The 12,783-nt window shown below is 34.0% G+C and overlaps 1 protein-coding gene across 1 annotated transcript; it reads right to left on the bottom strand.

Annotated features, from left to right (window-relative positions):
- Window positions 1–2,732: 2,732 nt before the first annotated feature.
- Window positions 2,733–4,397, bottom strand: LOC126692989 (uncharacterized). Its single transcript, XM_050388823.1, has 4 exons — window positions 3,945–4,397; window positions 3,778–3,833; window positions 3,605–3,666; window positions 2,733–3,308 (listed from the first exon to the last, which is right to left on the bottom strand). The coding sequence occupies exons 1-4, from the start codon at window positions 4,087–4,089 to the stop codon at window positions 2,849–2,851; spliced, it is 723 nt and encodes a 240-aa protein (XP_050244780.1). The 5' UTR covers window positions 4,090–4,397; the 3' UTR covers window positions 2,733–2,848.
- Window positions 4,398–12,783: the final 8,386 nt, after the last annotated feature.

Genomic DNA, 12,783 nt, shown 5'->3' with positions numbered 1-12,783 from the left:
ATTGATAAACAATAAATTAATATTAATAATGAATTAAGGGGCATTAAAAAAACATTTATTCAAATTATTTTACATATAAATGATAATAACATACTTTTCCGATATTCATTCTTTTTATAAATAGAGTAATTATATTCAATTTATAATGGATGGATAGATAAAGTAATTATATTACACACATATATATTAAGGTTAATTGCATCCCTAACAACAAAATATTTTTAAAAATTCTAACTTCATTATTGATTGTGATAATTCTTTGTATATCATTTCAACGTAAAACTATTATTAGTACAGATAATATGTCATTTTATAATGCCAAAGTTACACGAAATGTTCCTATCAAAAAAAAAAAAGTTACACAAAATGTTTTGATCTTTATATTTATTGGGTGGATAACCATAGAAGCATTCCTTTGAAGTCATTACAATAAATATGAAGAGAAATTTCACTTTTTCACACTAAATTATACCACATTTTATACTTTCTCATTTGAACTATTGAAATGCTCAATTGACCCCCCCCACCCCCCCCCCCCCCCCCCTCCCTCTTCCTCCCAAAGAAGTTTATAACTCTAGAATACTTAACCCATTGTTGTCTATTTTGGGGTTAAGTTTAATGAAATTTAGTATTAAAAAATCAATTTATCCCTCCCTCCAAAACATATGGTAGAAAGTAAATTGGTCTTATAATGCTATATTCAGTTATACTGAACCATACATTCTTATAGTTCAAAAAATAAGTGTAAAATGGAGTATAGTTTTTTAAGGTGGAAAAATGTAATTTCTCGTTGACGACTTAAGTTTTGGTAAATGCATTTGCAGCACCATTTGAGTAAAACTACATCAAAGAAAATTTTTTGTAATTCACATTGAGAGGAAATGCCTATTTAATAAGTTCATGCTTTGTTTTTTCCTTAGGCCATAGGGCTCAGTTTCATTAGCAACCGGAACCATATCGACAAAATTCAGCAAAAATAATATTGGACTTTGGGCCAAACCAAATTAAAGCCTAAAAGGGATGTCCAAAACCCTTAAAGCTACACAAATTGGGCATTCTGCCTTATAACCCTTAAAGTTTTCAACTTGGACCCAAGCTTTCTATGGCACACAAATGGGTTCGCAAGCCTAAAACCTATACCTCCATAGATTCGGCTACGAGGCCCATGTCTTCTTCTGTACATGGAATAGGTTTGCAAGCCTAAGTTCGCTACTTTACAAAATGGGTTCTAACTAATCCCAAACCTCCTCCACCTCACCATAAGTTTGAAGCCTGTGAAATTTTTTCTCATTAAAGGAATCAAGATTCATTGCCTATATCTTTTTGTGGTGGGCCTTCCTGATAAAAGTCCATATTTACATAAAATGGACCTTGGAAAGAAAATCCATCAAAAAGCAACTTAAACCATTTGGGATATTGAAATAATGAAGGCCCATATATAAATCTCAAAGGAACAAGACATTGGACTTGTTCAAATAAAGAGGTGGCCTAAAAAAAACAAGGAAAATAAAGGAGGAGAAGTCTCACTTGTTGAGAGCGAGGGGCACTAGCAAAAGGAGCTTAATTAGTTCCCTTAATGAACAAATTCATCATCACTTACAAGACAAAAAAAAAAATTGTTGGAGGAGATTTTCTACCCAAAAAGAGAGAGAGAGAGAGAGAGAGATTAAGAGCCGTGTGAGAAGAAGGCCAACTTTTTCATGCTTCATTCATGCTACCAGATCATGGAAACACAAGACCTTCACTCCCCTCACCTATCATCTCATTTTTTGAAAGAAAAGACTATTGCTTTGAAAATTTCGGCCAAAGCTTAGAGAAGCCATGATTGAAACTCAAAGGAAGACTAGGAGTTCGCAATTTTCTACCGGCATATAACTATAGCAAGAAGAAGTTTCATCACAAGACTTCATTCCATGGCCCAAGTTCAAGAGTTTTCAAGAGGGAACTTGAGAATTCTTGGTTTGGAGGGTTCAAAGCTGTGTTTAAGTGACTTTAGTGATTGCAGGATTAACTGGATGCATGAATCTTGGCATGTCATCAAGCATGAAAGGGTTGGTGTACATCAAGAATTGCCTGGTAAAACAAAAAAGAATATCTTGCACTCAGTTGATCTTAGTATGGTTGTTCTTCCTTCTCTTTTCCTGAACTTAATCAAGCATTCAATTTAAGCCCCAAGACCAAACACCCTTGCTCTAGTGACCAGGACGGCCTGCACCTTTTAGGAAAGTAGATAAAGTGACTTGAAGTAATATACCTTAGCAAAGAACTAAGTAGAAAACCACAAAACGCTCAACCCCAACAAGTTGAAACCTTCCCCTCATTTCACATTTTTTTTCTCTCTTAGTAAAGGAGATTAAGAACTCAACATATTTCAAGGAAAACCAACCAGAAAAAGACCACGGAACCAAGAATTGCATATCCTCAAAAAATATTATTTCTCAAAGTGGGGAAAAACCCTCATAGCACTAAAAGAATCCTTCAAGTAAGCAAAATTCCTTTATTAGGGGAAGCCTATGTATTCATCCAAGTCAGTACCTAATAGAATGGGTTTGACCAAATTCTCACTGTACAGTAGCTAGAATGTAGAAACACCATCTCTTTAGCTACACTGTCCTTTTAACTTATAACTATCGAAGAACTTATCCTATATTATTCGTTTGAAGCCATATTATCCATTCCATATTATTAGTTTGCATCATACTATATCAAATCCATTGCTATAAAAACTAAAATTCAAAAAGCCCAAAATTGTTCTATATTCTAACATAACGTATTAATTAATCTGTTGATAAGAAACTAATTATATAAAAAAAACTTCCCTCCTCTGTTTCCTCTGTTTTTTCCTGTGTTACATTGCTTTAGGCTTACTCACTAGCAGAGGCATCCTCTCTCTTTCTCTAACTCTCTCACCCAAAACCTGACCCGACCCATTCTCCGCTGTTGGTTTCTTCCAACTCTTCGTCCCCAATTTCTTCAATTCAAAACAGAATTCCGTGATATTATTCAAAATTTCCTGTCCAGTTAACAGATTACGCTCTGAGAAAGAACTCTTTAGCTGCGGTTTTCGGCCATCCTTGAACGAATTCTCTAATAACTCATCATCCAAATGCTTCTTTTTCTTCTTCTCTGTGCTTGGCTTCATTGCTGCTTTCTTTGAATTCATACTAACATTAGGAATAGGAGCAAAAACATTAGGATTCTTGTTCTCACTGTCTTTACTGGATCCTTTAGTCTTCAAAGACTTTGGATTGGGAATTTTTGCAGCAACTGAAGTTGAATTTATTTCTCTCTCTTTCAGCTTCACATCTCTGCGGGAACAAGAAATAAATAGTACCCAATTAACAAACTTAGCTTAATTTGAATATGATTTGAAATAACAACAATGTTACAAACACAACAAATTTCACAACTTGTTGAGGTGGGAGACTGTGATTACATCTTTTTCATTAGGATTATCATTGACATCACTTTTATTGTACGCCAATCCCAACCTAACATCCTAACCATTGTGAAAATCATTGTGGAATTTGTCTTATCTTTAAACTTATTGCTAAAACAATTGATTGTCCTGCATGTTCCTTGAGGTTTAGGATTTGAAATATACCTCCGATTCCTATCCCTGAAAGAAAGCATTTCTGAAATGGACACTGATCTTAGAAGCTTAGCCTGAAAAAAAAAAAACCGAATTAGAATTCGACAAGCTTTGCTTAGATTAGTTGTATAGTAATCTTAGAAAACTAATTGAAATTGCATAAAAAGTTTACAAAATTTACAAACCTTCAAATAGGCTATTGGTTTAAAAAAATCTTCTGCATTCTTCCGATGCCTGCAATCTGAAACGCGAAAAGCAAAAATTAAACCAAAAAAAAATAAGGGTAGGATTCATAATTTTCGTTTTCCCTTTGGCTTTCTTGGGAAACGAACATGGAGTAAGTGGGTCTGACCTGGATTGCAGAACCATGCTTGATCGTCAATGGGTTCGTCTGGAGCAGAGAGATCGACCCATCGAGGTGCATCGAAGTTCTCGTAGGTGTCATCTTCCACAAATATGGATTCCACGCTATTCCAATCAATATTTTCCGGTTCCATGCCTTTGAAATTGAAGAACTGACCTACAAAATGAGGAAAAAAGAGAGAGTTAAAAGCAGGAGTGGAATTTTATCGTGTAATTTGAGATAAATAGAATTAGAAAAAGATTTGAGTAAGCTTTGCTCCGATCCTTTCTAGGTCTGAGTAGTCGCTTTGATCTTATCTTCGTGAAGAAATGTAGAATATTTGAGCAGAGAGAGGGAGAGAGATCGTAAAAGAGTAGTGAGTGTGATTGTTTGGATTTTGAAGGAGCTACAGAGATTTTTGTAACGCCACAGCAAATAGAGTTTTTAAAACATTTCTGACCGTTGGGCTATCACGTTCTCTCTCTCGCCTCATTTTGAGTAATTATTGCATGTATTGGCTATACCACATCAATACCCATTGCAAGTGCTCTTTTTTTCTTTTTCTTTTTCTTTTTTTTTTTTTTTTTTGGGGGGTGGGGGGAAAAACACGAAATCTTTGTACAAAATTTTGTAGGCCAAAATGGCCAATTATCATCTTTGGCCAAAATATTTTGCATTTCAAAATATTTAACAATTTACCACTTTTTTAAAACTCGAGTTTTAAAAACCCAAGTTCCATAAAAAATGTCGTTGACGTGAATTATTTTAATTAAAAAAATGCCACATGAAACCCGAATTTATGAAGCTCGAGTTCTATGCAATGTGTTACTCGAGTTTATAAAACTTGAGTACCACATCCCACAGCACACACACGACCACACATTATTTGCCTTGCCACCTTCTGCCACTCACCCCACTAGCCATAACTAGGGGTGGCAAATGGGCGGGTTGGGTTATAAATAGGTTAGATGTGTAATTACCCATTTAATCATTTATAATCCGTTTATATATAAATTAATTATCCATTACCAACCCAACCCATTTAATTAATAATCCACTTATTTAACCCAATATGACCCAAATACTTCTAAAACTACTTGAATACCCTCTTGACCTCCAAAATTATCAAAATACCCTTAAATACCTAAAATGATGCTCTACACTTCCAAAATTACCAATATACCCTTGGACATCCAAAATTATCTCCAAAATCTCTCAAATGAGCAAAATATCGCCAAAATCTCTCAAATGAGCAAAATACCAATGAAACTTCTAAAATAACCAAAATGCCCCCGATATCTCTAAAATTACCAAATATGCTCAAAAACCACTAAAATGACCAAAATATCCCCAAAATTTCTAAAATGAGCAAAATACCCATGAAACCTCTAAAATGACCAAAATACCCCTGATATCTCTAAAATCACCAAATATGCTTAAAAACCACTAAAATGACCAAAATACCTCCAAAATATTTAAAATGAGAAAAATACCCCCCCCCCCCCCCAAATCCTCTAAAATGTCCAAAATATCCCCAAAACCTAAAAAATTACCAAAATACCCCTAAAACCTAAAAATGACCAAAATACCCCCAAAACTTGAAATTTTTACCAAATTATCCCATAACCTAAAAAATAGCTGAAATACCCTTAAACCTAAAAAATGACTAAAATACCCCCCCCAAAACCTAAAAAATGACCAAAATACCCCCAAAACCTATAAAATGACCAAAATACCCCCAACATCTAAAAAAATTACCTAAATACCTCCAAAACCTAAAAAATACCAAAATACACCCTAAACCTAAAAAATTACCGAAATACCCCCTAAACTTAAAAAATGATCGAAATACCTTGAAACCTAAAAAATGACTAAAAGTCTAAAATACCCCCCTGAAACCAAAAAATGACCAAAACACCCCCAAAACCTATAAAATGACCAAAATACCCAAAAACCTTAAATAAAAAAATACTGAAATACCCCCGAAACCTAAAAATTACCAAAATACATCCTAAACCTAAAAAATTGCCAAAATACCCCCTTAAACTTAAAAAAATGCCCGAAATAGCTTGAAACCGAAAAAATGACTAAAATACCCCCAAAACCTAAAAAATGACCGAAATACCCCTGAAACCTAAAAATTACCAAAATACACCCTAAACCTAAAAAATTACCAAAATACCTCCTAAACCTAAAAATTACCAAAATACCTCCGAAACCTAAAAAATGACTGAAATTCCCCCGAAACCTAAAAAATTACCAAAATACCCTGATACCTAAAATATGATCGAAATACCCCAAAGCCTAAAAAATGACCAAAATAACCCCAAAACCTAAAAAAATGATAGATAAAAACCCCTGAAACCTAAATTATGACCAAAATAGAGGTTTGGGGTATTTTGGATGTTTCGAGGATATTTTTGACTTATTAAAGGTTCTAAGAGTATTTCAGTCATTTTATAGGTTTCAAGAGAATTTCGGTAATTTTATAGGTTTCAAGGGAATTCCGGTAATTTTTTAGGTTTCGGGGTTATTTTGATCATTTTAGATTCTAAGGGTATTTCAGTCATTTTTTAGGTTACAAGGGCATTTCTGTCATCTTTTAGGTTTTAGGGGTATTTCAATAATTTTTAGATTTTTTGGTTATTTCGGTAAATTTCTAGGTTTTAGAAGTATTTTGGTAACTTTTAGGTTTTGGGGTATTTCGGTAATTTTTTAGGTTTTGGAGGTATTTTGGTCATTTTTTGGGTTTTGGGGATAGTTTGGTCATTTTTTGGATTTCGGGGGTATTTTGGTCATTTTTAGGTTTTGGGGGTATTTTGGTCATTTTTTGGGTTCGGGGTATTTTGGTAATTTTTAGGTTTTGAGGGTATTTTGGACATTTTGTTAGGTTTCAGGGGGTATTTTGGTCATTTTTTGGATTTTGGAGATATTTTGGTCATTTTTTGGATTTTTGGGATATTTTTGTAATTTCTAGGTTTTGGGGGTATTTTGGTCATTTTTTAGGTTTTGGTGGTATTTTGGTCATTTTTAGGTTTTGGAGGTATTTTGGTCATTTTTTAGGTTTTGGGGGTATTTTGGTCATTTTCTAGAAATTTAGATTTTATATTGTTTATTTAGGTTTTGGAGGTATTTTGGTCATTTTTTAGGTTTTGGGGGTATTTTGGTCATTTTCTAGAAATTTAGATTTTATATTGTTTATTTAAATTTTGAATGGGTTTTAATGGGTATTAGTGGGTTTATCTATTAAGACCCATATAATTAAATAATCTAAAGGGTCTTTACTCATTTAACCCAAATATTCAAATGGGTTGGGTTAAGACTTATCCAATTAGGTGAGTAATGGGTGGGTTCATGGATATGGATAAAAATTGCTACCCCTAGCCATAACCAACAATCTTCTACCACTAGAGATCAAAATCTTCATCGCCAATCCTTCGCCCTAACTCCGACGACCACAACAAACGCTGGTTGGAATCATTAACTAGCTCTAGCAACTACTTTATGGGTCTAGTGACATTATTCTATTGTCACCAAACCATGATTCCGTCGTGGTTCTAGTCGTCTTCCTACAGCGACCCATTGACACACCTTTTAGCCACCAGTTGTAGCTCCAATCATCACGCCTCTGCCGAATTTCCTTCCTTAGGTACCGATATGCTCTTCTATGGTTCAACTCATTGTCTTTGGTCTGATATGACTTGATTCTTAGTTTGGGTAATCCTTGTCAGAACCCTTTGTTAGGATATGTGCCTTTTAAATTCTACTGTATAATACTATGTATAACATTATGTTGTGATCAATAAAGTTGTTTTATTATTATCTAAAATAATTGTAACATGAATATTTGGACATTATCATATAGTCCATGAGATATATAGTATGTGATTCATGTGATTTAGTCACAGAAGATATAAATCACAAATTTTTTATAAACTCAGAATTTTAGTTTGTAGTCAGTGATGAAATTGGGCATTTCATCTGCGAAGACTATAACATATCAACTAACATGATTTGTCTTGATCATGAAAGTGGAGACTTCTAGTTAATATGTTTTAAGTGTTAAGACATATTGAACTAGACCGCTGTGAGATTTATTATTCTACTAATGACTGTTAAATGAATAATAAATCTCACGACTTCTATTTACATCAACTCTTAATCCTGAGAGAATAATGAACTTGATCATGAAGTTTAGGTTACTTTGATATATTAGGAGTGAGATCCAAAGTCACGATCAAAACCTCAGTATATTGGGCAACCACATTTAATGTTGAAGGAACATATATTCTCAATATGGAATTCATAATCTCTTAATGGAGATATAAAATATTTTCTTGAGATAAGTTTAATGGGTTTAGTTATTCAGAGTGTTAGGCCTAACCATTTTAGTAAGGAATTACTAAAGTATATATTTATGAAATTGGATTTCATAAATATATGATGAATAACTTAAAGAATTAAACTGGGTACTCAAGGATTAAGATGTAGTAATCTTCAAAGTGACAATCAACATTCATGACTTTGTATTACTATGAATATTTTATGAAGGGGTTGTATGTATAATAAAGTCTTGTGATATAATTTATTGATAAGGCCTAGAGTTCAATTATAACAATATAGTGGTATAAAATATAATTAATGATAATTTTGGGCTTGTCAAGAGTTGACAAAAATGCCCAAAATCCATTGGAACTAGTGTCTTATTTGTTCTCTTTTGGTCCCACTCCAAGCCACATATTAAAGCCCAAAAGGCTAGCCCAATTAGATAATCAGTTATAAGAAGAGAAACATACAGAATTTTGTAAAAGAATGAAATGATGTGTATGTGAGTGTAAGCCACTTTCTTATTCTCCCTTGAGCATATACATATAAACTGATTGAGAGACCATACTTCTTGAGCATAAGTGAAATTGGAGTGAATATTAAGAGTGTTCCCAAGTACTTCTAATCTTTGGTTTTGAATTTCACCACACCAAGGTACACTCTCTTGTTCTTATATTTTGAAATTTACATAATACATGTTATCAATTGCGAATGAAATAAATCCGTTAATTTTTTGCTGCGTATGTTTTGTATGCGATACAAACATGTATTTTTCCAATACTCTTTTCTTTATTGATTTGGTAATTTTGTTTTGGAACCTAATGTTGTTTGTGTTACTAGGGCATTTGGCAAATTGTGGTGTTGAGATCGGCATGTATGGTGTGGTGGGGATTTGGCATATCGGCGTCTTGGTTGTTGGATTTGCAATGGGATGCTTCTCAAAAATAGCTTCTTAATCTGGAATCCTTGATTTTCTCGTTTTATTTACAAGGAACTCGAGTTTTTAATTAAAAAATTCCAATTTAGCGGGTGCCAATGTGGCATTTTTTTTTATGGAAGTCGAGTTGTGGAATTTGAGTTACATGTCAAACTCGAGTTTCATGAACTGGAGTTTTAAAAAGGTAGTAGATTGTTCATTATTTTGAAAATAGTGGTAGATTGCAAAATATTTTGGCCAAAGATGGTATTTGGCCAAATTTTGTATATATTGTTGATGTGATAAGTTGTTATTAATAAGTGAAAAAGTGATATTTGTGGTGAACCTAAATGAGAATTAGTAAAAAAATTATCACAATAACAATTTTTTAAGAAGTTATCAGTAAAAAAATTATCACAATAACAATTTTTTAAAAAGATGTAAAATATTTTGTGTATCTAACTCTTTGTAATGACCTTAAAAAAATAAAAAAAAAATAAAAAAAAAAAAACTCTTTGTAACGACATATAATCCTTACAAATAGCAACTTTTTTGGAGCACCCAAGCTCAGGCCAAAATTCCCAAGATAACTTAAGTACTTTTTATTTTATATATATATATATATATATATATATATATATATCCACTCACACACATGAGGATCTTTTAAATTTTTTTTTAAATAGTTATTTCAAAGTAATTAGAGACAAAGAGACTAGTAGATGAAAGTCTTATAGATGCAGGTTATAAGCCCACCCAAAACTCTTTTTGTAGCTTAGCATCTTGTTTACATTTCCCTAATCTCGTTACTTTACTAAATGGGGGTAATCTTATATTACTTACTAGTAAAGTCTCTAATAATTGAATAAGAGATTTGGGGTTCAATTCTCACCTACACTAAAAATCGATTGGTGTCTTGGTTTGATGATAAAGATCTATCATCAGAAACGGATGCCATAGGTTGAAACTCTCTAAAAAAAAATTGCTTGTTGGTGGGGAATGTAATAACTTATCCAATTAACAAAATTGTCCATGGTAATAAATTTAATTTACAAAGCCCTAATATATTTTCAAAGCCTATCCCAGCCTCTCTCTCTCTCTCTCTCTCTCTCTCTCTCTCTCTCTCTCTCTCTCTCTCTCTCTCTCTCTCTCTCTCTCTCTCTAAAAGAAAATTACAAACTCTAACCCTTGTAGACACCGCATTTTGTACCCCTTACAACTCGGGCCCTTATTCCCCAATGATGCCAAAATTCTAAGGCCCGGTTGGTTTAGAGTGCCCAATCAGATTACAAATTGACTTGAGAAGTGTTAAAATGGAAAATATAAATTTTCATAAGCAAATAAATCTTTTTTGGAAAGTAAAAGGCCAAGAAAACCCTTAACCTGCGTATGTAAGCCAAAACCTGCATACGTAGGTTTGATGTATGCATGCGCAAGCACGGGCCTGCGCACACAGCTAGGATTTCAAAAACCTATGAAAGTCAAATTTTCTGCATTAATGTTGAGGTTTAAAATAAATCCCATATCGTCTGGGAGCCTAAACCCTTTTTTTCTCACTACATAAAGCCATACATGACACATTTTCAAAACACAGAAAATCCTAAGGGAAAACCTAAGATTCACTAGAAATAGTGAATCAAAAAGGGATTTTTTCACAAAACATCTTCAAGTCAATTTTATTTTGATTGAGACCTTTTCCGGTCTTAATCCTCGAGTTTTGAAGTTTACCAATAATTTTTGTTTGGTTATGAATAGATTAACTGAGGAGAACAACCAAAATCAAGCTCGAAAAGCTTCTTGTTTGAAGTATTAAGTTCAAAACTCTTTTTTTGCATTTCTGCTTTAATCTTGTTTTCTTGCTTGGTTTATGTTTAGATATGTTTGTTTAGGTTAGTTTTACTTAGTCTTTCTGTTTTAAAGCATGCTAGGTTGCTAGATTTGTTGTTCTTTCATTTTCTATTCTTGCTTTATGGGTTAGGGTTCTTCTGGGTGTGTTTGTATGCGCAAGCTTCTGCATGCATATGCAGGCTCTAAGTATGTGTACACATACAATTGGCCTGCATATGCAGGCCTATCTATGCGCACGCATACTCATATCCAGAAACCCTAATTCAGGTTTTTTGCTTTTATTTCTTTGTTTCTTTCATATCATATGCTTATGTTTTGTTCTATTTTATGCTTTCTAAGTCTCTATTCCTCTGTTTAGTTGTTTTTTTGTCTTTAACATGCTAGATTAGAGTTTCCTTCCTTTTCTTATTTTAATACCATGAACATGCATATAACATGATCATGCATCGATGCCATAAGTGTTGTGATGCAGTGAAGAAAGACATGCATTCACATGAACATGCATTGATATGACCATGTTTATTTGATGATTTGTTCTTAATGTAATCACATGTTTATTTGAATCTTGCCATGTTTGTGCTTTTTACACTTGTTGCCTTGTTTGAATAAGTTGTTTGCCATGAAATGTCATGTTGTATGCTTAGATGTATGCTAGTGTGTGTGTGTGTGTGTGTGTGTGTGTGTGTGTGTTAAGATGCAATGTTGAATGTGCCTTTAATAGGATTAAGATATAGGACATAATGAGTAGAAGCCGACCCATGGGTTGGGTGGTTTTAGGTGTCTAACACCTTTCCAAAATCGTACCTAAACTCCAAACCCATACTCTAGTATAGGGATGACAATTTAGATCCGACTTGCGGATATCTGGCCCGGTCCAACCCTAATGGGCCGGATTTTACCCGGCCCGATAAATAATAGGGTCGGGTTCTGGTTTTATCAAAAAACCCGAAACCCGACCCGGTTAAGACCCGGTTATATTATATATAAAATTACTAAATTACCCTCATATATATATATATATATATATATTTATATATATGTAGTTAAAACCCTAAACTCTCAATTTCGCTCCTCATTTCAGCCTTTCACGCCTCTCATCTCTTCAGATCTCTCAGTTACTGCCTCTCATCTCTCAGCGATCTCACACACACGGCCATAAGCCGTATGTATAGCGTGATGAACATCATGAACTCATCAGACAAAAGCTAGCGGGACTCCCGTTTCCGACAGATGGAAGTATCGATACCAGAAGAGCTAACCATCCTCGCCGTTCCGACAGATTTAAGAAGGGAAGGAGGCAGTTTCGTCCTCGCCGTTCCCGTTTCTCTCAAGTCTCAACTTCATTTTGTCCTCGCCATCGCCGATCTCGCACTGTCTCCATTTTTTTTTTTTGGTTCAGTTCGCCTCAATCATGTGAATTTGTGTTTGTGTTTGTGTTTATGATTTTTGAAAGGGAAAAATGAAAATCATAGATCTAAAATTTGTGTTTGGATTGTGATTTTGAAAGGGAAAATGTAGATCTGAAATCTATGTTTGTAATTTCTTTGTTTGTGTTTGTGTTTGTGATTGTGATTGTGATTGTGTTTGGATTTGTGTTTGTGTTTGTGTTTGGATCTGAATTTTTTTTTTTTTTTTTTGGTTGGACCATGAATTGAGCCCAATCCTTTAACAGAGCCCGGCTGGGGCAGGTCCGGGGCCCGAGAAAAAAACCTGCTTAGTTAACGGGCCAGGTCCGGGCCATGGGTCTTGGCTCGCGGG

This window comes from Quercus robur, chromosome 7 (assembly GCF_932294415.1).
Source record: "Quercus robur chromosome 7, dhQueRobu3.1, whole genome shotgun sequence".
In the NCBI taxonomy this organism is placed as follows: Eukaryota; Viridiplantae; Streptophyta; class Magnoliopsida; order Fagales; family Fagaceae; genus Quercus; species Quercus robur.
Note: the sequence above shows the minus strand (reverse complement) of the source record. Positions and strands in the feature narration are given on the sequence as shown.

Excerpts from the sequence above, each read along its gene's own strand:
- LOC126692989 (XM_050388823.1), bottom strand. The coding sequence starts at position 4,089 with ATGGAACCGGAAAATATTGATTGGAATAGCGTGGAATCCATATTTGTG. Across the intron at positions 3,667-3,777 it reads AACCAATAGCCTATTTGAAG|GCTAAGCTTCTAAGATCAGT; the intron begins GTTTGTAAATTT and ends TTTTTTTTTCAG. Across the intron at positions 3,309-3,604 it reads TTCAGGGATAGGAATCGGAG|AGATGTGAAGCTGAAAGAGA; the intron begins GTATATTTCAAA and ends TTGTTCCCGCAG.